This window comes from Cenococcum geophilum (assembly GCF_001692895.1).
Source record: "Cenococcum geophilum 1.58 unplaced genomic scaffold K441scaffold_2, whole genome shotgun sequence".
NCBI classification, from domain to species: domain Eukaryota; kingdom Fungi; phylum Ascomycota; class Dothideomycetes; order Gloniales; family Gloniaceae; genus Cenococcum; species Cenococcum geophilum.
This window is the reverse complement of record NW_027137560.1, coordinates 4,701,745-4,724,407: the sequence shown is the minus strand read 5'-3', so window position 1 is coordinate 4,724,407 and position 22,663 is coordinate 4,701,745. Positions and strand designations below refer to the sequence as shown.

Sequence of the window (22,663 nt, the reverse complement as noted above, 5' to 3'; positions counted from 1 at the left end):
CTCTGAGCCACAGCAGCGCAATCCGCTAAACCGTAGCGACTGCCGTTGACTGAAACCTCACCACCACTCCAACAGTCCCTACCTTCTTTTCACATATCCACCAGCATCAAGTCTCACAGCATCACAGCATATCCCTTGCATAGATAGATTCGTCCGTAGAATGGTGGCCCGAGCTCAGCCCATTAAACAGCTGCGTTCGGGCGCAGGTGGTGGTTTTTTCTTCATCTAACGCGACAATTTATAATATTGAGTAGGCGAAACAAAGTCCTCGTCGTTGGTTGCACGATTTCTGACCATATTGGTGGTTTATTTAATTGATGTTCTTTGTTTATTGCGCACGGGCCATATCCGCACGTCACCTATCTATGCAAGGGATAGCACAGCGCGGCTAGACAGAGCACCGATCCTTCAATTCCAAATCTCCTCCACCCCATTCTCCCACCCTAAACAATTACAATTTCCATACCCATCCATCCATCCCATAAGCATAAAAGAACATACAGTAGAAGGTATCATCGCTCCACGCCATCCCCAAATTCCTACAGAAACTCCCATCCCATCCGACACTAAACCCCGAGTCCATTAGACAGGAAAACCCATAAAGAAAAACCCTACTAAAATATAAAAATATAAAAAATCTCAGCAGAACATTCAAAACTCACCCGCCAAGACGCTATGACGAAAGAAAAGAAACTCAGACGGAGACCCTACGACCCCTGGCCCGCGGTCTCGATAACGCCATTCAGCGCGCCGAAATTCCCCCTCCCGTCCGCCGTCGGCGTATGGCCCTCTCCAACTCCCACTCCCACTCCCACGCCTCCGACGCCCATGCCGCTGCTCCCCATGCCGCTGCTCCCCATGCCGCTGCCCATGCTGCTACTCCCCATCCCGCCGCCCTGCCCGACGCCCACGCCACTCATGCTGCCCGCGCCACCGGCGAGGCGCGCGCTCTCGTCTTCCTCGCCCATGCCGTCGACGTCGGGCCAGAAGCGCTCCTCGAGCCAGCAGATCTGGCGGAAGACCTCCTCGCAGCGCAGCATTTCCTCCTTGCCGTTGGGCGAGGTGGTGGTGTTTGCGAGCTCGTCGACGAGGACGCGGGTGGCGTCGACGAACTTGGAGAAGGCAGGCGAGGTCCAGTTCGGGATCAGGGCCTGGTGGAGCGCCACAATGTGCGAGTCGGTCGAGGGCGTGCTGAGAGAGTTGCTGAAGTTGGAGGCGTAGAGCCAGGCGGTCCGGTAGCACTGTGCGGGTTATTTAGTTGGGTGGATGGGTGGGAGGTGGAGGAGGTTAGGGAGGTTCGGACTTACATGTTCGGTGCCCCATAGCACTACCATGCCTTCGAGCAGCGATGCGCACGAGCTGCTCGCGCTCAGGAATAGATCTAGGTATGCGCGCGTTATAGGGTTCGGTGGGTCGTTGATTAGCGTCAGGCCATACTTCGTCGCGGTAATTTCGAAGAAGCTCATCTCCCGCCGGATGTTGTTGAGTGCGGAGATTAAGAGGTCCATCGTGCGGTACATAGGGTGGAACTGCGAGTTTTGCGTCTGAGGTAGCCGGACTTTAGCTAGTAGCTGGCCGATAAACCGGATGTAACCCCGCGCATAGTGTCCGTCCTGCACAAGCCATTGTGACAAAGGTGCGGCTGCTAGAGTGCCGCATCCAGCATGCGAAAGGAAGGGCTGTTGTGTTGCTTGTGTAAAGGCGGGTCCGCAGACGGCGAGGAGGTGTGCGGTCAGAGAGGGTACGAGGGGAGAGGGCGCAACGTGTTGGGGCATTTGCGGCGCAATTGGTTGGCCATCACGGCTGCGCTTTGTATTTGGTCCACGACGATGTACCTGGAGGTTTGGATTCGGGTGGGTGCCGTTTAGGATACCGCGCGAGGTGTTGTCGGGTATGTTAGGGTCGATAGGTGTGCCTTCTGGATTCTGGCTCATATGGGCTTGAGCTTCGGCAGAGTTTAGATAGGCCTGGCACTCTTGCAGATGTTCAATCTGGCGAGTGGTGTTTTTCGCGCGAACAAAACCGCAGTGGAGGCATCGTACTTTATTACACTTGAAGGTGTCAGTACAATATGTACTCAAGCATGACGGTTACGGGGCACAGCATGGTGTGGGGAACAATGCGGCGAGAAGATCGTCGCAGGACGAGGAGGAATTTTTCATAATCAGAGCAGGAGGGGAAAAGGCACCTTTGAGGGAGTGTCAGTGTCTTGGAATTCAGCAAAGGCTCGTCGAATATCGGGGTTCGCATGCCGTCCCATGCTGACTGCAGAGAGGGTGGTTGACTGATATGTTACTGTATCGTGTCTGGGTATTGTCAGGTCATGTAAAATTGAGGAGGTGAGGAGACACAGGTCTGGCCTAAGCCTGTGTGACTAATGCCCGCTCTTTCCCCTCTGGGTGACATGGACGAAGCTAAGAGGTCACGAGTCGCGAGTGCCACAGCCGGCGAATGCGAGGGAAAGTCACATTCGCAGGCAGCTGTCACCGATTCTGCACTGGAATGGGGTATTAGCAGCCCTTAGCAGCCCTTGGCAGGCTAAAGTATGCCTCAGCAGTGATAAAGCATGTTCTCTTACGCGTATTCTTATCAGACCGGGTATTTGCGACCGTTTGCTTTCTGGGAGCGGTATCGCCTCCAATTCTCATTTCCCGCATGGCAAATTCTGACTAACCCGGCCCGATCATCTTGGCGTTTGAATCGATTTGAAACGGTACTCGTATCCATATTCATATCCATACCCGAAATCCTCCGCTGCATGCAAGAAATAAATTCCACCAAGCCCGTCCATCACGAATCAATTCGAAAACAAGACCGTCTCTTATCAGGTTCCTTACGCAGAGAAAAGCTCCGGATAGTCTTGGCAATAGCTTGATGCAAACCCTAGAGTCCTGACCACTATAGTACTTAACAAGGTAAACACGCAAAAAATGTTAGTACAGCAGCAATTCCTTCTCAGTAGAACCTTAATCTTAACCGCAACATTCTATGCCCTCACAGACATCTAAATGTGCAACTAAAAGATCTTGCTATGTTCAGCCAGCCAGACCGCCTATTAGCTGAAAATCACCTATCAAACACTCACCCTATCCTGTATATCACCATTAGAAATCAGCATCAAAGTCTGCAAGTTTTGGTGCTGATGCTACTTTGGCTTTTATCCGATCAAGACTTTCCGATTAACCAACTCGCGTCCCATGCAATNCATGCAAAGCGTAAAAGGCCTTCTAAGCTGAAGAACGTTTGTAGCTTCTTTTCAATTCAAAGATAAGCTATGAGATATTGAATCTTGCGTAAAAGCAGCTATACTGGCTAAATGATTTGCCTTTCGCCAAAGTCAAATTTCGCCGAGGACTACCTCCTTCGAAGGAGCCCTCAAATCCACTCCACCCTCCGGACACGAACAGCCACAGCTCCAACTAGAATGAAGAGTCAGCCTTGAGCAGACCTGTTCTGACTCCCAGATTATCGTCTATTTTTGTCCAGCCGCGTTCCGGCGAAATTCCGGTCCAGCCTGCTTGCAGCTCAGCCACCTCCTTTGAATCCTACAAGCCACAGCATCATTCCGAGCCGTCTGAGGACCTTCCTTTCCATCTCAAGAGCCATAATCTCATCCTTTCTTCCATATCAATCGTCCAAACTGCAAGGCTAGACTCAGCCCCTATTTCAGTCTCCAGTAAACTTCACAGTGCTGTCTAGTTTTATAAAGATTGAACTCGATCGCGATGAGATTGTCGCTAAATTAGGTCGCAGCGGCGAGAACCTACTGTACTGCTAGGTTTGTAAACAGACTCTTAAGGTAGGCCGTAGTTCCCTCAGACAAGCAGATGCCTTGAGGGTACCATTTTCTACTCTTCACCCCTATTCATCGAATATTCGAAGCATCTATACCTGCACGAATGTTCAATCACTTTAACGCACACGCTCAAACAAAATGTGCCTCAGGATGGTTTATTTTGGGAATATCTGATACGCCCTAAACGTGCCGCAGCTTTGGGAAAGGCCATGTTCGTCGATATTGTATATGCATTCTGCGCGTCTGCGGCGTCGTTTTGTCGGCTACCTGATGGCCTGGCTCTTCATGTGTCATTTTATTTCGCACGGCGTCGTTACAACACACCTTGCAGCTTCCCTAAATCTCCCTTTTTAAACTGTAAGTAAAGTTAAGTAGTGGGTGGAATATTCTAGTTGTCCGTCTACCCTGTACCGAAAAGAAATCGGAGCGTTTTTTGTTGTCCCTGGCCGGCCTCCTGCTGCGTCTACAGCTGCCGGGGAATTGGGGCTGAGCAACCATGTTCGAATGAGGCCGCCTCGCTGTAGGCAGCATCAGCTATATAACTAACCTCGCAAACATCCTTTAGACCTATTCCTCTTCCACGAAGCACCTCTTATATTAATAAATTACGAGAACATATAACATAGATTTACATATCCTACTAACAGACCTAGAGAGAGACCTGTTCCCTCCTGCGAGACTGCGAGACTGCGAGACTAACAGTCCACGCCAACCTACCAGAGATATGCCGGACTCAACGTTGCTCAGCTCAAGTGGAAAAAGCAACATATCGACGGATACTGATCAACAATCAAGAATAACCATTTCAACACCTATTACACCTACCACACCACCGACTAATGAATCTTCCTATCCTCTAGCGCGCAATTCCACTCCCGAATCTCCTTGTCCAACCAGAGGCAGAGCCAAATCTCCTCTAGAGACGCTAGCAACTCGGGCGCCTCGACCCAACTGCGAAGGGACCGAAATCCAAGTCAAGCTCGAGTCAAGCGACAATGAGCCAGGATGGCCGTTCAGAGATCCCCCGAAAGTAATCCCACAATACTCGCAGTACATACCCCTCCAAACTGCTTACACTGGAGGGGATAAATTAGCACCGCTAAGACGGTCTGGAAGGCTATTAAATCGGACAGATTATGGCTCCACCCAAGCACGGACGACGACCCAAGGCTCTCACTTTAAGACTGACGATAACGACGCAGCACCAGCGGCGGCTGAAGAATCGGAGCAACAACCTCGGAAACTTGTCAAAGAAAGAAATAATATAAAACTACCTCTATCAAATTTAAGCTCCTCGAGGAGCGGCCCGGAACATAAAGCAGACAAAGTTGAGGTGGTAGCCAAAGGAAATGTTTCCTTGACCGCTCAAACCAGCAATTTTATTACAGGTGGTAAGAGTGTTAGTGTCCGAAAATCAAGTACATCATCCGACATATTAGCCAAGGCAACTGTATCAAATATGACACTTGCACAAATTCTTCCGTTCAACACTCGGGAAAGGGTGATCGTATCGCCAGGCCTATGCGCAGCCTCCCTTGTGAAGAATATAGACCAACAATGTCCGAACCGAGCGAAAGGACCCGTTAGAGAAGTTACCAAGCTCTTAGAACGCCTATCGGAGCCTAACCTTAATACCAACAATACAGAAATCTCGAGTCAATTGACTCAATTGATTAAATCAGCCCTTTGTGGCATTCATATAAATTCAGCCATGGATAGGCTTCAGCAAGTCGAGGAATTGTTTCACCAGCTGTCCAAGTGCGAGAAGGGTAATTCATCAAGCAAGAACCCCTTTATTGTGGACCTAACCAGCATCGCCTTTTGGATTAATGCCCTGACAACCGCGAGGCCATCCACGGACAGCTTACCGGGAGAAACAAGCCGACAAGAAACAATTTCCACAACACAAACTCCATCGAGTGCGAAGAATCAAACAGAAACCCCCGAGAGCTCTTCACCCACACCCGCACCAGCCACATTCCGCAAGACTCGGAGCAGCCGCGTAAACACAGGTCAACCCCAGAGAGCCCAGCAAGTCGACTGCACCCAGAACTTCGTACCATACCGTCCGAAATCCACCGCACACCTCTCCACTTCGGAGTTGCTCCGCAGCATCCTTACTAAACCCCTCACCGCGCGTGACAGCCACATGGGCAACATCTATGCATACTGTCTCCCGCCCAACTTCGGATGCATCAAGATCGGTTTCGCGAGCGGCGAACCACGGGCCCGAATCGAGCAATGGGAGCGCCAGTGCAAGCACAAAGCCGAAAGTCTGATACCAGAAGACCAGCAGCACGAGTTCGAAGTGCAGAACGCCTATCGGGTTGAGGCGCTCGTGCACGCAGAGCTCCGGGACGTGAGGCAGAAGGAAGTGAACTGCAAAGTGTGTGGGAGGACGCATAGAGAGTGGTTTGCTACTGATAGGGAGCACGTCCTGAGAGTCATTAAGAAGTTTGTCGACGCGATGAAGAGGGATCTGTATGAGCCGGTTTATATAGCGGGTGAATACGTGGGGGAACTAAAGGAAAGTATCAGTAGCGCCGAGATCGACGAGCTTTGCACACCGTTGGAGTTGACGCCGTCATCTAGGAATGATATTAACGTAAATGGACAGAGACAAGTGAGTTCTGCCAGGAGTAGGAATGCTAGAGTAAGCAGGGGGCATAAATGAGGCGTTCTTCGACCGTAGACTGGGGCTTGATTGCTAGAATGGGTGCTAAAGCGGAGAGGCGTTTTGTGTGGGCGTTTTGTCTCTTTCAACGATAGACGACATCGGAGTTAGTTTTTCTGGATGCGTTTAACGACGCGTTTAAAGATATGTTTAAGATACGATGCTTTTAAGACACGCTTAAAAATCTAGAAATATCAGTACGTTCGTAGATCGGAAGCAACCTCCGCATCATTTTGGAGTAAATGGTGTATTAGCACAGAAAAAGCCAGGTCCGATTTTCCCGCAAAGATAGGTAAGATACTCTGTATCGAGATACCAGGATGCCATCTAATTTCTCGGCATCTCTACCTATCCAACCGCCCGACAACATCTACGGCTAAGAAGGCCAACGCTCAGTACACGTAAAGTGGAGTCATTATGTTAGCGGAGCCTAGACATCAGGCATCGAAACTTGGTTCAAATAACTGATATTGCTTTCCTACCTATAGCCCATTTCATTCAGATAAATCCATCATATATATCATAGCAATCCCCTACGACAACCGTGCAACAACATTGTGCACCTCGGCCAGCTCCACCTCCAGGACAGGGAGGTTGTCTTCCAGTATCTCGGCCACTTTAACAGCTCCTTCGCTACCGTCGTCGTCTTCACCCTCGACTTCGCTATCCTCTTCCTTTCGCCTCGTCGAATGATTCTGTCCCACACCCTCTTGCCCTTCATACACAATATCCACATCCAGCTTCACAAGTGTCAGCGCATCCTCCATAATCCGCTCAACGTCCCTCTCCATCTTCGATACCAAGTTGTGCAGATCCATCTGAATGAGCACTGCCATGGGTGGGAAGAGATTGCCGTTGCCAATCCGGCCCTGGATCGTGTTGATCTGGCGGCTAAATTTACCGGTACCTGCCGAACGAAGTCAGTTGAAGTGAATGGGTAAGATAAATGATAAAAGTAAAGAGTGTCGGATTGAAGAGGACGCGAGAGGGGAAATAGGAGGGCTGAGGTGCCGGGGTTAGGGGAATGCCAACCATATTCCCCTGAAGCTGAGCGGTATGCAGAGAGCATTTGTTTGAGGACGTAGCTGTTATAGTTGTCCTCAGATGCGCTGCGGCGGATTGTTCTAGCTTATGTTTAGCGCTGTGCCCACCCTAGATATTAATGGGAATAGAGAGGATTTGGGCTTTACTTGAAGGCTTGCTGGATTGTCCGCTGCGCGAGCTGCAGTTTGTATTTGATATCTTGAAATCGAGAGGATACGGATTCCGATAATGTTGGAACGGCTCCAAGCGCTTCGAGAAAGAGAACATCAGCGGGCCTCGAATAAGAAGGTTCCAACAGTTCGCTTTATCTTGGATAACCGGCGTGAAGGGAACAGAGTGCTTACATCTCATGGTAGCCTGGATTTCGCCAAACGACTCGTCAACGGCTTCTTCGACTGATTTGAACATTTTCGGCATCTCTTCTTCTACCATTTCCCATTGTAGTGCCAGTTCCGTCCTCATCTTCCAGATGATTTCCTTATTCCAATTAACGTCACCGCGCTTTTCTGTATAGTGATGGCCGTTATTACGACACCAGGCATTATATTGCGCTATAAGAGACGTATTAGTACTCTGAGCTGCATCACATTCGGACTGTGAGGTTGAAGTACTCCAATGCCACTACTGAGTCGTTAGAACGGTAAGAACATTCAACTCAAGTAGCGGGGAGGATTACCTGGTTCCACTCATAGCTCTTCGTTTTGGCCGCTTTTTCCCAATGTCCATTCCGCTGATCTGGTCTAGCATGAGCGATTTGAAAAGCCCTTTCGCATAGTTTACGCACCCATGTAACTTAGAACTTGTTCCTTAATGTCTGCCTTGAATTCGGCAGTTTTCTTTCGGATCATATCCTCTATCTTCGCAGCATGAGCATGACGCCACGAGTAATGTTTAGCATAACATACCTTGGATTCCGTCTCCTCGATGCTCTCCAGCAACTCCTCACGTATCATCTCAGGTGTAGTAGAATCATTCGCTTCTTGCAAAGTCTTTTCCATCCACAGCCTCGCGGAGCTCAGCAGACTCGGAAGTTTCGAGAGCAAGAAGTTCTTCGACTCCTCGAGTTGTGCCTGAGCGGTAATTGTATGACAGAACCTGCGGACTTCCGGAATACCACTAGCCTCAACGAACTGGACGCGTCCCTTTTTTGCATGTTTCTCGTACGCTTTGTTGGAGACGCAGAAGACCTCGAGTGTCTTGCCCTCGACCTTTTCGGCGTATGCACGTTGTAGGCCGGTTTTGACAAATTGGTTGCGAGCCTTGATAAGGAGGAATTCGCGTCTGGGCCAAAGTCAGTTCTGCCGTTCCTTTTTTAGACTTCCACGCGTCTGCGAATTGTAGACATACTCGAGTTTCAGTTGCTTTTTGGCTTTCTCATCGCCGCTGTTCTTTGCTTGCTTGATCTTGCGATCTAACTCCTGGAATTCTGCTTTGCTGATGGGTTTTCCAGGCCCACAGAATTTGGCCTTCAGCGTGTCAAAATTTATTTCCTTGTGACAAATATTAGCCACAAGATTTTGCTCGAGGTGATTACTTAAAAGGCCTCCATCTTACCTCGGTCTTAGTGCACACTACCGAAACATTCAGAAAACTTCCTGCAGATTCATTCCATTCGTTGGGGATGTGTTGGGCGAGCGCTGTGTAGAGCGACGACTTCAGAGACTGATCGCTGATGGCTCGAGAGATCTTTGCAATAATGAAGATGTGGTCGGCTTTTAAAAGGTACCGCTCGGTAGCTCGTACCCTGGCTAGGTTTGTATCCCGGAGACCTGATTACTGTAAGAAAAAGGAGCTCAGTGGACCTATACAACATACCCGGCAAGTCTGCAAGAACAATTCCAGTCTTGAGTACCTGAGCGCTGAGATAGATACTACCAAAGAACAACGTGAGTGATGATTCGAAGAGATATGTGAATGTTTGCTTACCGGACTACCTTCGTAAACGGCCAAAGCCTATTCTCCATGAATCGTCCTGTCTTCTCGCAGCACTCTTCCGCATCCTGCGCTGTTGATCTCCACATACCATCGCTACCTCCCTCAGGCCAGTCTAACTCCTGTGTCCACTGCAAAAGCAGAGCAAGCGCTTTTTCCTTTGCCTCGTCGCTGTTGTCACGGAGCAACTCCTTCCTAAACTCCCTTCGATCTCCAAACGCCGCTCCTAAGGTGGACCAGGCGAGCTCCGACTGCTCGCAGCACTTTTTGTATTCATCCACACTAAGTTCCTGCTCTACTCCTGGCAGGTAGAGCTGCCGATAGTCCCATAGAAGTTCTTTGACGATCTCTTCGATCTCCGCCTCCGAGAGGTATTCTACTTCGATTGTGAAGGGGGCAGTGTGGTGGGGAGCTTTCAGTCGGTATTCTGTGATTACGGAGGTACAAGCATTGCCATCGTCGCTCTAGTAATAGTTAGACTCCTGAAGCAGGCGTTAAAAGTATAAGTAATGAGCTCGCATGGAAGGAAACTCGACACTTACTGTCTGCGCTACCCCATGACAATGAAGTAAAGAATTAATGACACTGCTTTTTCCTGGGCACAGTCAGCACTCATCAACGTTCTCTTAAGAGTGCTTGCTCGCCTACCTTCTCCCGAATCGCCCAAGAGCGCAACAATTCTAGTGTCCTGAGTCTGAAAATTACTCAATCTTCGGGCATCATCTAGCAGTCTGCGTACGTTACTGCCGGATTTAGGCCGACAATGGCCAAGATCACATGCAAGGCTCTCAGCAATGTGAATGCCTCGAGTCAGTTGCGTCTGGAATTGTGGCTTGAAAAACACTGCATTAGTTGGCGGTTGTTCATCGCGAACATCGTAAGGTGGCGCGCGTTCATCAACACTAGTCGTAGATACGTCCGAGATTCTCCTATTAGGTAGGTTAAGACTGGAACCTGCAGTATCAGCAGCTTGAGACGGCCCGCCGCCTCTGCCACTTCTACCGGGTTTAGGAGATGGCTGCGGAGTCGCATTGTAGAGGAATCTAAAGTCGAACGGTGTATGCCCACCCCCTTGATTTTCCAGGCTGCCAAAAACCTTCGGAGCTGCATTTTCCCGTGGCGGCGTCAGATACTTGTTCAGTGCGATGGTAGAATCATCTTCGTTGATCGACAGAGACTTAAAGAGGCTTTCGACATGGCCCGGTTTGCTGTTCTCGTTCTGCGCGTTTGCCCCTCGATTTTCTGGCGGTGTTGCTGGCCTCATATCTGGGCTCAAATGGTCGATTCTCAGGGTCCGAAATCACAGGCTCACAGATGCGCGCAGAAATTAATGCAATTTAGAGTAGAAAGAGATTTATTGGACTGATCGAGAGTGACACTGGTTTTGTACCACGCTGCGGAGAAGCGGGAATTCTGTTTCCTCGCGCTGTGCCGCATACCTGCAGCAGCACCCTCACTAATCTAGTCTGAGCAAGGAACACTAACCAATCAAATGGAATATTAAGCAGGAAACTGAAAGATAGCGACATTGTATGTAACGTGTTTGGAACGATTGTTGCAGGAGGTCGCTTTTCTTGTGACGGGGAGAATACTCGCCGTGGCACTGCGCAGAAATGGCAAACGCACCTTTAAAGTTGAAGGCTGCGACAGGTGAGCTGTTTTTCGAATACCTTAATTGGGATTAAATAGCGCAACTGAAATGGCTAGCGCGAACCTCAGCGAGCTGGTGTTCGTGGCTTCTGTGGCGTTGTTAGAAAGGCGCGCACGGCTCCTCACGCCCCTGTTGGCCTTGAATGGCGTCAACGATCCTCACAGGCATCGTTTATGGGCAGCGCAAAGACGACGTTTTGAACGGAGAGAGAATGAGAGCTCAGGTCGAGATCAACTGCTACCGGGTACGCGCGGGAACTCACGGGTCCCCCTTTCCGCTCTCCGCTCCGCTGTCCTACTCGTCGTGAGGGCTCTCCGAGACAGCTAAATTCTCCGCACCAGTCGGCATGCCGCTATGTATCTGTACACCGGGCCTGTGACAACTATTGCGATGAGTGCTCCGACAGCTTAAAGTCTTGGATCAGACGGCCTAAAATTTCGATGCGCAGCTGATCTGATGTCAGTTTCACTTTAGCATGGTGAGCGTGAGGCCATCATATGATGTCGCGGGTTTACTTATGCAGTCTAACTGTGGGGCTCTATCCAAGCACCAAGCTTGGATATAGTATCAAATACGTAAAAGCACTTTAAAGAGAGAACTATGAGATCGTCTGCAATACTACATCGTCATATCACTGACGCAGGAGGGGGTTGACGGATGCTACACAGGGCAGATCTTTCAGGGCGTGTGACCTTGGCGACAGTCCTTTCTACCGACTTGCACTGTCACTCCGAGAATTACCGATGCAATCGTCTGCGGATGGGTGGAGCCACGCTGGTGTCGGTTTAGGAGAAGTTGCTGGCTGGAGGCGTGATCTGCACGTACGGAAGACTGGTGGACAACCTGGAAGCTTCGTGGGTGAGGTGGTGCGGGGAACTCTTAGTTGGGCCAAAATCGTCCCTGGGAGGGGGACGAATGAGGTGGCAGCAGAAAAGCAAACACAGCTGCATTCTGTACCTGCTTGCATGAGGCCGACACCTGTTGAGCTGTCTGCAGGACAATGAGACAACGGTGAGGCTATTGAAAAGTGGCTCTTCAATACTTCGGCAATATAATAAGTTGTATACAGCACCAACAAAAGCTGGAATGTGGATAGTGGCACGGCCATCCAAGTGAACACAGCCATCCAATGCTTTGCTTGCCCAACGGTTGGTTCCGCGCCCCGCGTCAGCCAAGCTTCTTGCAAGATTGAGTTTGACAACGATCTGCTGCCCCGCCCATGCTACCTGCCCCCCCCAATTCTAGACCCTACAGATCAGATGGCGTCATAGTTGCCAATCATTACCCACTACATCACTACGGACAGCTCAACAAATCAGGCGCTGGTACCTGATCTGACAGCTCAATCTAACAGCTCAATCTAACAGCTTAGGCTGAGGATGCGCCCTGCATGAGAACCATGACCTGTGCCTCTTCGGCGAACAGCCCAAAGCCCAGCAGCTCGGCATTCCCTCACTCGCCGTGTCTTTGTGGACCGGAGTTTGCCCCGAGTGGCGGATTTGCTCTCTGCCATGACGGCACTCGGCGAAGCTGTGCTGCGTGCCTTAAAACCTGCGTGCCCCAGAAAAAATGGTTCGTTGATCCAGGCTCTGCGTTACAGGTTCAGCATTCTTGTCACAGGCATAGCTACCTTCAATATTCTTTGGATGTGAATGGCCTCGCGATAACCATCCAGGACGCAAACGAAGCTTCGGCATACCCTAAGATCAATTTGTTACACTGGCAGCATGTTTGGCAGCAGCTTGAGTACTGCTGCTTTGTCAGCTGTCGCGCTTCTATCCACGTTGAGCGACACCGCACCGGCGGCCATGTAAGCTTTACGCGACCCTCTCATTAGCTTTAGTCGTACTTACAGGCAGACAGAACGCCAGCAAAACGTGATTTTGCGCTCAAATTCGACTACAACCAAAAAGTCCGCGGTGTGAACCTTGGCGGTTGGTTCGTGCTCGAGCCCTGGATAACACCCAGCATCTTCGAACAGTGGGCCAACGGCGGCGGCGTAGTTGACGAGTACACCTACTGCCAGGCATTGGGCCCTTCCGAGGCCCATAATCGCCTCTTTTCTCATTGGTATTCTTGGATTACTCAGGACGACTTCTACCAGATCGCTGCAGCCGGTCTGAACCACGTCCGCATTCCAATCGGATACTGGAGCGTGATTCCAGTCAGTGGTGAGCCATTCGTCCAGGGCGCTTATGACGTTTTGGGACAGGCGCTTGACTGGGCCCAATCCGCGGGTTTGAAGGTTATGATTGACCTGCACGGTGGTAAGCACATCTTCTTCCATCATGACACCACAGGGGAATAATTCAAATTGACCATTGCGCAGCCAAGGGCTCTCAGAACGGTTTTGACAACTCTGGCCACTACGGCCCCATCGGCTGGCAGCAAGGCGACACCGTGACCCACACAAAGAATGTGTTGAACAAGATCCGCGATGATTACGCTTTCCATCCGGCTGTCGCTGCCATTGAGCTGCTCAACGAACCACTGGGTCCGAGTCTCAACATGGATGGCGTGCGCCAGTTCTACATGGACGGCTGGGGCAACCTCCAGAACTCACATGTCGCCATCACCTTCCACGATGCTTTCGAGGGCGTCACTTCTTGGAACAGCTGGGGCGCAGGCATGTGGTCGTTGATCCTAGATACGCACCACTACCAGATCTTCGACCAAAACTCCGTCTCCATGTCGCCCAACGATCACATCTCGACTGCCTGTGCTTTCGGCGGCCAGATGGCCAGCACCGGCAAGTGGACTATCGCGGGCGAGTGGACCGGTGGTATCACCGACTGCGCCAAATGGCTCAATGGCCTAGGCAGAGGTGCTCGATACGACGGAAGCTTGGCTGGCTCGAGTTATGTTGGCTCTTGCGACGGTAAATATGCTGGTAGCGTGGCAGGTCTGTCCAGCGCCGACAAATACAACATTGGACGATTCATCGAAGCGCAACTAGACGCGTTTGAGAAAGCCAGCGGCTGGATTTTCTGGACATGGAAAACGGAGTCTGCGCCCGAATGGCACATGAAAGACCTGTTGGCGAACGGGTTGTTCCCACAGCCGTTGACTTCGAGGAACTGTAAGTCTTTCTTATTTGAAGCACCCGCAATTTCGCTCATTTGTTTCGTCGTGTTGCTGTTATGGACGTTGAGTTTTGATTGGCTGACCAACAAGCAGATCCCGGCCAATGTCGTTGAAGTCCCTTTTCGTTCCATTGGTTCATTTTTTTTCCCTCGACTGTCGAATCATAGCATGATCGCATTGTGCTATTCGTTTCTCTTTCAACCTCAGCTCTTACACATTCTTACTGCGTCCATTCACGTCTCTATGAACTACGGCTGTTTGATTTAGGATACCCAATCACTCGCTAGATTTCGAAGTACCCTCTTGTAATTTTCTGATTTGATTCATGGGCTTGAAACAATTTGTGCGAAGCATGTTCAGGGAGGAAGGTTCACTGTAAATACGGAGGCAGAACCTGGTTGAGAGGGAAATTTCGCCAAATGTGCCACTTGTATTTCGCGTTACATAACAGCGCATTCGGTGCAATTTCCGCATCCCACGTCACATTATTTCAGCGATGCGAGGACATTGGAGGCTGTCGCCAGCGGAAGCGCCGTCGTTCGTTATGTGCAATCTTACAAAGCACAGCTTGAAAATAAATCTGAAGGAAATTTTTTTTTTGTAGCTGATATGGAATCGCAATTACAAGAAGAAGACAGCAACAAGTAGAAAGTGAAGCATGCTGACAGCCAAGCTCGCGGTGGACCTTCTCCGTTCGTTGATGTAACAAGCCTCAGCCCCGTATTTCGACAACGGGGCTTCTAGGCCGGGCTGAAGAACTAGCGAACAGTGTAGAGAGGATTGAATCAATATTGTTATGCAGACGCTGCGGCTGCAACCTTGTCCAGGCCCTCCTATCCAGTTGTTTGCCTATTCTCGGAAATTAGGAATGCTGCGAATGGCGCCAGGGCTGAAGCGGTGGACGAACGAAAGGCCTTGCTAGAAAATCTGTCGAAGGATGCCAAGCTTTATTATACGAGCCCATTTATTTGGCTGGCGGCCTGCTGGAGGAGGTCATTGGCCCGCTGCTAAGCCACCATCACCGAACGGACTAAAGGCGAGCAGACGGCCACCATGAGGAGCTCCTAGTGGGCGTTTGCACTAGACTAACGCAGGAACGCTTTCGCGCATTCTGACCCTAACTAAGCCGAATTAGATTGGGATAGGAGTAATCTGGCTTGGTGTTAAAACCCCTCGGATATCTTTTCGTAGCGCTGCCTTTCTCACTTCTTTCTCCCCCCATCGACGTCTGCCTTGTGCTCGCCATCGAAGCAATATTCAGCTTCAGCCGCTCATTCTTGTACCCTCAGCAGCCTTGTGCGCAGTCATTCTTTTTAGAACAAACATAAATACTACACTCTTTTCCACACCTCACCGTCCAAAACACGTTCCTTCACCAAGGCACTAATATTGTAATTTCGACCGACCTCACCAGCACGCTGCTTATCAACCACTTGGAATATTAATCCAGAGCAACCAAAAACTCGTTACAATGTACAGCAACGATTTCTCCCTCCTTGCCCTCTTCACCGCTGGCCTCGCTGCCTTGACCTCAGCCTACCACGCTCCAGTTGGTGACCCATCCGGCAACCCAATCAACAAGCCTAGTCTCAATGAAGTACGTACCGCGGAATTTTCTTCTCTTCAAATTTTTTATTTTCAGTTCCCCACAAACGGGCGGAAAAGCGCATTCCTCCGCATAGCAACCGAATGTAGCACAGAAATGAATATCACACGACTAACAGATTCTCAGCTCGTCCCCGCTGGCAAGCCTTATACCATTACCTGGACTCCCACGACCACCGGCCCAGTTACCATTCTCCTTCTCCGTGGCCCATCCACCAATGTCGTCCCGATTGGCGCACCCATCGCCTCCGGCATTGACAACACTGGCACCTTTGAATGGACTCCCCCTACCACCCTCGAAGCGGACACCAGCCACTACGGCATCCAACTGATCGTTGACGCGACGGGCCAGTTCCAATGTAAGTCTCCCCCCAACCGCACCACAAGTCCTTCAACACGGCAACTCACCCCAACGCAGACAGCACGCAATTCGGCATCGAGAACCCCGGTTACGCCGCCGTCTCAGGCGCCTCCTCGCTGATCGCCTCCGTGACCGCCGAGGCCGTCAACTCAACCGCGCCGTCCTCCACCCCCGCCGCCTCCGCCTCTGCCTCCGCCAACATCACCGCCGTGTCCCTGACCCACTACAGCACCGCCACCAGCCACCACGTCGCCAGCACCGGCGCCCCGGGCAACAGCTCCGTCGTGCTGCCCACGAAGAGCATGTCCATCCCCAGCTCGCTGCTCACCAGCGCGACCGGCGCCGTGACCTCTGCCTCCGCCTCCGCCAGCGCCGCATCTGCGACGTCCACGCCTACCGGTGCTGCGAGCCATGTGCGCGCGGGCTTGGGGCTCGTGGGCGCCGTGGCGGGCCTGGTTATGGCGCTGTAAGTGTCTGGCTGGCTGGCTGGCTGTGTTCTTGTTGCGGGTGGCGGCGTGCGATATCCTGGGTTTTGGTATGTGTTTTGCATCTGCATTGTTTGTAATTTGGAGGAAGGGGGTTAGAGTTTAGGGTAGGGAGTGCGATTGTGGGGAGGGGAAGCTGTGTAGCTGTGTAAAATGTGGTTCGATAGAGACTGCTAGGTGTAGGAAGTCTTAATGAGTGCCCCGAATTGGATCGAGATTATGCCCGATGGTTTGTGCTGCTTTTTTATACGTGATGTGATGTGTTTGAACCTGTGGGTTGTGAGATTGCTGACTTTTTTGTGCTGGATATTCGTATGTTGAACAGCGAATAGGCTTTCTTGATGTCCAGAAGCTCTTCAGGATGCTTAGCCAGTTGTTCCCATCTCCTGCGACCAATCTTACGTCGAATATTTTATGCCGCTCCTGGTGTGCTTCCGCTACCTGCAGAGCATCCCGTACATCTCCGAGCGTTAATCATGGCCCCCAATACTTTTCGCATTCGCAAAAGTAGTGCTGCATAACCTGTTTCGTCCAGATTTCATTACGCGCTGCTTTCGGGCCCTGACACGCACCAAGTCATGCATGCAGCCCTTGGCGCATTGTATGACTGGTTCATCATTGAAATCTAGCGAAGATGCATGGACAGCGCAGATGCCCCCAGCAAATTTCGCTAATAAATAGCCAAGAGCACAATCCGGCGCAGATACTGTGCACTTGGCAGAAAGGCTGCATATAGGCAAGAAAAGTAAAGTCTTTGATTTTTGAGCGTAATCGCAAGAGTTAAACTTAAAGTTCTCTAGTACGCAAAGTAAGAGATAAGCTCACTTAGGCTTAGCGCCCAGCTTATTTAAGCGAGACTACTGACTCAATACCGTATTCTGCGTGTTTGTTCTCTATAGCCGCTCAATCTTCACTCATTCCGAGCCCTCCGCCCTTCCGTCTGTCCAGATACAGCATCTGGTAGCTGAAAGAATTTTGCCCTTGAAGACGCTCTGCATCCACACCACTCACGATGCCCCGTGGTATTAAGCGCGCACAAGATGGACGCTTTATATTTGTTGGGTTTGATCCTGCAAATATTAAGCCGGACGAGGTTTCTGCTCTGGATACGATTGAGACCGCTGTGGAAAATATGCGGATGCACGATCCGGCCCTTGTCAGGAACCTTGCCTTTGTTCAGCGGTTCCTCGTTGAACTTCGAGGCGCCTACCATGATCGAGGCTCGATTCCTAGCTTTTCCATCCCTGCCACTAGCTTCGAATCCGACAACAAAGCTGCGGACGCTGTGGAGGTAATCTATGATGCGAATAGTAGGGAACACCGGTGGTACCTGAGGGAGAGTGATCACGTGAGTGATGGTGTACTATCGCCATGGGCAGGTGAGGTCTTATAAGCAAACCGTGCTCTTAATCATACTAATGATTTAGATCAATGCATCGAGCGCATTAAGTCGTCTAAATACTTTAAATCAACTAATTATGAATCGTTATGCCGAACAATACTCAATATAATATTTTGTGATCGACTCAACATCCTTAATAACCGTAAATCCGAGCTATATTTAAACTCGGTTTTTGGGGTAACGCTCTCCACGCAAAGCAAGCGGCTCCATAAAACCATATCCGGGAGGGCTGATTGGGTTCTCGGGCACGGAAATCTAAGGTCTACTCTAGACCCTAGCTTAATTGTTATGTGCGTATTCTACCGTTTAGATTTAATATAATTATAAACTAATTTCATATAGGGAAGCGAAAAGAACGGGCGCAGCTGACCTCGCACTACCTCAACTTATAATCTACCTTGCCGCGGTGCAGGACGCTCGCAAGAGCCGCAGTAAGATGAACTCATCTGTCTTTGGTCTCTTAACCGACTCCACCAATTTTCGATTCGTCTACCTCGACCCGTCACGCAAGCTTTTTGTATCCAAACCGCATGAGTGGCTGGAAGAAAAGGCTAAGATTATCCAGTGGATTGACAAAATACTTGAAGATTCAATCCAGGCTTCTCCTCACACCACACCCTTCAAGTGGCAGTACCAGTTTGGAAGTGCGGCTAAGGACTTTGATCTCGTTGAAGGCGAGAACGATAGGGGTTACGAGATAATTCAGAGAGAGGGATATGTGGTCGCCAGATATGCTGAGGAGATTGGAGACTCTGATGATGAGGAGGCTGGATACTCTGAGGTCGAGGAGGTTGGCCACCCTGATAGCGGGTAGGGTGAAGACTGATATTTGAAGAAGTTATGCAAGCAATTCGGGGACTACCTTAAGGAACGAGACTGATCGGGGCATCGCTTGAGGAAACGGAATGAATTAAACTGTGAGCACGCCGAGCTTGGGGGTACTCTAATCTCGTGCGTCTCAGTGCAAACAATTGCCGATGCTATGGTAATGTACAATAAGTCTGGCCTGAAGGCCTCAACCATCCATGATGAACATATTTAATCCTATATCTTCGTCAGAGGAGACAAGTGATGAAATTCTGATGACTTAGTTGTTATTGTTTCAAGCTATCAGAAAAATTAGTTGGGCTAACGATTTGGTTACTTTAGGAAAGCTAATTCCCTTCCAAAGCAGTCGGCAATCCCATAAAGTCTTTCGATAAGCCGAAGTGCAAGAAGTGGCATTGGTTGGATGCGGCAGTGCGTGCTAGAATCCGTCATCATGTACGTTCCTGTTTTTGGGATTTTACGAGCGGGAAGGCGACGGCATTGGCAGATTGGTTAACACCCTTTTCCTCCGTGAGTCTGCCGCCGGGAGAAGGGGCTGTGCAGGTCAACCTTGAGACCTTACTGTGGGGCCGCTATGGAAGATTTAGCGCTGTCTTCCCCTTAACATTGGAAAATACGAAGCTGCCGGAAGATGTCTCTCAAGACGCTACTTGTATCAATACGTTTTTCTTCACTGTTCTTCGCCAATTCTTCACCCTCACATTGCGAAAGCAAACATATCCTCCACAGTGGCGTCCAATATGGTTGAACTCACGGTCGGCTTGGTGGCCGGCATTATAAATGTTGCTGTTTTGATTCGCGAGTACGCACACTGTTTGAAGCATCTTAAGCGCTGACTACGATATAGCACAATTCACACTTCCTCTTGCTTTGGTAGTTGTGCTTGTTGGGGTGCTCGGCGATTCTAATAATGCTATTACGTGGTAAATACTGCTGCTGTCTTTCAATCCTTAGCCAATGACGAACTGCCCTTTAGGTCAGTTGTGGGTGGTTACCTGCATGGCTCGTCGTGGAAATCGATTTTACGTGCCGATACGGCGGCGACCTCAAACGTGAGCAAGAAAGTGATCGTGCTATCGACCCTTTCTACTCTGGGTTTGATTCTCCTTACTGGTGTCAGCATTGTCACACCTATCGGGTTATACAGTACCGTCTCGAGAGGCGCGGATGCTGTTGTTGACTTCAGATATATTCGTGACACCTCCCCAATCGGTCTTGGAAGCTCGTCTAGAGAGAATTACAAGGCTGATCGGCTTTGTGGATTCCTTTCTCCTCTAAATTGTCCCGGTCAGGCACATGGGTGGGTATTCTGGGGTAACGACACGACTGGACTTGGGAAGAACCTCAGAGGATGCCTATATTTCCTCGGTCATTCCTCAGAATATCACCGATATATTCTCTAGTGGGTCTACCGGCGACAGAAGTTATGTTGCTGGAGCCTTCGATATCCAATACCGGTCGTACATAATGGCTGCTGACAATATGAGCTCGGCCCCTGGGGGTTTCCCGGTAACTGATGAAGAAAGAAAACAGACCCAATCAGCCTTTAAAACATATCAGAGCTTCATCTTGAACGACGCCTTTGACATAGTTGAGGGTATGATAGTCAACTCAAAGACTGGTGGTGTAGGACTTCGAAACCATACTGTACCAATGGATCCAGGCAAGGGGATGGAGTGGACAGAGGGCCTGCTCTGGATCGAGCCTGAGACGACTTGCATTTCTGCCAACTTGACGATCCACTACACCCTTGCCAACGGAAACAATATCCAGGATTTCTTCTTGATGGACAGGGGTGGATTCGTGAACATGACTCATGATTATCCATTTATTAACTTCAGCGATCCACAGGCTAGACCTGAGCTGTATGCTAGAGCGTATAGAGGGGCAGTCTTGAACAATCACAATCTTATGATGCTCTTCAACGAGACGCGAAATAAAACCAAACTAGGCAAGACCTACCAATTCGATGCTGACGCCATCTCGCTCCAGCCGAACCAGGTGGTCATTGGGTCGTTTCCTGCCGAAACCCCTTTCATTCCGGGGTTTTTCTTAAACAACCTTTCTGATTCAAACCTCACTGACACTAACTATGTTACGAGTAAGTTGCGGGAACTCAAGACGTGTAGCGCCACTGATGTAAGGTAGGCATATTAAGTCGTGGATATGGAGGCGGGGATTTCGCCAACATCTCAAATATTGCAGTTGAAACAGGCCTTGTGATGGGCGTGAGCAGTCGACAGGACGGAGGGAGCCGGGACCCACGGTCGAATTGGAGCGCACCTATTTATTCCTGCGCGACAGCAATGAAAGCCTACATTATGGACGTTTCGTTCTTGTTCAATGGCAGGAAAGGCCTTGCTAGCCTTGAAGTCACCAAAGCGGAGCCTCGAATTTATAAGTCAAACGCAACAACGCCATTATGGGCTGTTGAAAACACGGGCATGCAGATCAAGGATGTCTCTCCATTCTGGGCTCTGGTAGACGACAAATATGAGCACTCACCAAATATGTGGACCTTACGTAGAGACCATCTCTACCTGCCAGCGGGCTCGGGGTTCTGGGGCTCTATGTATATGGGGGTTGACTCTTCTCCCGCTGCAGCGCCCGGAACCGTACTTGCAATGCTTTATGAGGACGCTGCACCGCACTCTAGCATATCACCGGACGCCCTACTGGACTACGGGGGCAGTACCAACTATCCATTGTATCTGCGGTGGCAAAAGATGTCGCAGAATCCGGTAACCTCTCAGACGATATTAAATCTCATCTGGACTGACATTATGGCCAATTTTGTCATGGGCGCCAGGCCAACGATCGGCGGTGCAGATGATGTAGGGAGCACAACCGCTAAGGTTCGAGTGCGCCAACTCCGCGACACCATCAAATATGATATGCGTTACGCTATTCCGGGAATCGCATTCTTAACCATTTACATTCTCGCCCTCGTATTAGCCTTGATCTACTTGCTACTCGGTAAAGCGCGTCTCCAGCAGTTAAAGGTGCTCCTGAATCAGACTTCAATTGGAAGGGCGGTGTCAGTCGAGAGGTATAAAGGAGCCAGCGGTATCGCGACAAGCAGTACAAAGGAATGGGTTCTGAAATACGGCGATGACGATATTGGAATCCGAAAGAATATTGCGCAAGCCGATACTCCACAGGATAATGTGATGATTAGGACACCGGCGGTGTGCAAGCCACTAATGCAGCAAGGCTCGCCCGAAGATTCTGAAAGGCTGTCAGATGAGACGCCGCGAGTGTAATGCCCTGGTTGTTTTGTGGACGGTGAGCGAAAGGAGCTGCTATCGAAATCGTTTAGATCAAAGCACGAGGGAGGATGCCAGGCTCCTTCTTTTGCTAAACTCTAGATTGGACTGGATTGAATTGATTGTCCACCCTGCCGACTCTTGGTGAGTCTTAGAATACTATATTACACTAGGCTAAGAGTTCTTTGCACAATACCTCTAGACGTCCTCATAGATTTATCTACTACGAGTCTACTAGAACTTTAAACTACAAATGCCATGCGCCAAAACGAGGTCATACTCGAAACCCCTTAATAACTGTCAGTAGCCTTCGACATGTTACCACAACAATGCTTGTAGGCAGGGGCATGAGGTGGGGTCGAAGTTGATATAGGGAGGTAGTTGCTAATGAGAATGTGAGAATGTTTCCTGCAGCGTTGGTGCAAATGGAGACGAAGTAGGCTAAGGATATTTACCAGTGATATCTAACGGTAATTAAAGTACTCCGTAACTTGGTACTACAGTAGATATTGCCACCACTAGTAGGGAGGCCGGG

The 22,663-nt window shown here is 50.1% G+C and overlaps 8 protein-coding genes across 8 annotated transcripts; 6 read left to right on the top strand and 2 right to left on the bottom strand.

The window, feature by feature from the left end:
* Positions 1 to 422: 422 nt before the first annotated feature.
* On the bottom strand, positions 423 to 2,052 carry K441DRAFT_651571 (heme oxygenase-like protein). Its single transcript, XM_067647221.1, has 2 exons — positions 1,308 to 2,052; positions 423 to 1,241 (listed from the first exon to the last, which is right to left on the bottom strand). Exons 1-2 carry the CDS (start codon positions 1,932 to 1,934, stop codon positions 708 to 710), a joined length of 1,161 nt encoding a protein of 386 aa, XP_067510085.1. The 5' UTR covers positions 1,935 to 2,052; the 3' UTR covers positions 423 to 707.
* A 2,346-nt stretch (positions 2,053 to 4,398) lies between these two features.
* Positions 4,399 to 6,668, top strand: K441DRAFT_692384 (DUF1766-domain-containing protein). The gene has a single exon (XM_067652566.1). The coding sequence runs from the start codon at positions 4,521 to 4,523 to the stop codon at positions 6,468 to 6,470; it is 1,950 nt and encodes a 649-aa protein (XP_067510084.1). The 5' UTR covers positions 4,399 to 4,520; the 3' UTR covers positions 6,471 to 6,668.
* A 335-nt stretch (positions 6,669 to 7,003) lies between these two features.
* K441DRAFT_535524 (uncharacterized protein) lies at positions 7,004 to 10,710 on the bottom strand (the record flags this gene model as incomplete). Its single annotated transcript, XM_067642373.1, has 14 exons — positions 7,004 to 7,377; positions 7,503 to 7,594; positions 7,661 to 7,763; positions 7,859 to 8,065; positions 8,126 to 8,135; positions 8,191 to 8,249; positions 8,299 to 8,371; positions 8,420 to 8,795; positions 8,862 to 9,004; positions 9,069 to 9,283; positions 9,330 to 9,385; positions 9,441 to 9,910; positions 9,989 to 10,041; positions 10,095 to 10,710. 14 exons carry the CDS (start codon positions 10,708 to 10,710, stop codon positions 7,004 to 7,006), a joined length of 2,847 nt encoding a protein of 948 aa, XP_067510083.1.
* Positions 10,711 to 11,145: 435 nt separating this feature from the next.
* K441DRAFT_692382 (uncharacterized protein) lies at positions 11,146 to 12,170 on the top strand (the record flags this gene model as incomplete). The annotated part of the gene is made up of 2 exons (XM_067652565.1): positions 11,146 to 11,400; positions 11,766 to 12,170. 2 exons carry the CDS (start codon positions 11,146 to 11,148, stop codon positions 12,099 to 12,101), a joined length of 591 nt encoding a protein of 196 aa, XP_067510082.1. The 3' UTR covers positions 12,102 to 12,170.
* Positions 12,171 to 12,824: 654 nt separating this feature from the next.
* On the top strand, positions 12,825 to 14,448 carry K441DRAFT_533696 (glycoside hydrolase family 5 protein; the record flags this gene model as incomplete). The annotated part of the gene is made up of 3 exons (XM_067642300.1): positions 12,825 to 12,907; positions 12,961 to 13,364; positions 13,427 to 14,448. 3 exons carry the CDS (start codon positions 12,825 to 12,827, stop codon positions 14,446 to 14,448), a joined length of 1,509 nt encoding a protein of 502 aa, XP_067510081.1.
* A 980-nt stretch (positions 14,449 to 15,428) lies between these two features.
* On the top strand, positions 15,429 to 16,752 carry K441DRAFT_651565 (uncharacterized protein). Its single transcript, XM_067647220.1, has 3 exons — positions 15,429 to 15,778; positions 15,914 to 16,145; positions 16,205 to 16,752. Exons 1-3 carry the CDS (start codon positions 15,653 to 15,655, stop codon positions 16,615 to 16,617), a joined length of 771 nt encoding a protein of 256 aa, XP_067510080.1. The 5' UTR covers positions 15,429 to 15,652; the 3' UTR covers positions 16,618 to 16,752.
* Positions 16,753 to 17,770: 1,018 nt separating this feature from the next.
* On the top strand, positions 17,771 to 18,848 carry K441DRAFT_533611 (uncharacterized protein; the record flags this gene model as incomplete). Its single annotated transcript, XM_067642298.1, has 3 exons — positions 17,771 to 17,990; positions 18,060 to 18,324; positions 18,377 to 18,848. 3 exons carry the CDS (start codon positions 17,771 to 17,773, stop codon positions 18,846 to 18,848), a joined length of 957 nt encoding a protein of 318 aa, XP_067510079.1.
* Positions 18,849 to 19,772: 924 nt separating this feature from the next.
* On the top strand, positions 19,773 to 22,149 carry K441DRAFT_719672 (uncharacterized protein; the record flags this gene model as incomplete). The annotated part of the gene is made up of 4 exons (XM_067654027.1): positions 19,773 to 19,785; positions 19,817 to 20,162; positions 20,203 to 20,963; positions 21,011 to 22,149. 4 exons carry the CDS (start codon positions 19,773 to 19,775, stop codon positions 22,123 to 22,125), a joined length of 2,235 nt encoding a protein of 744 aa, XP_067510078.1. The 3' UTR covers positions 22,126 to 22,149.
* Positions 22,150 to 22,663: the final 514 nt, after the last annotated feature.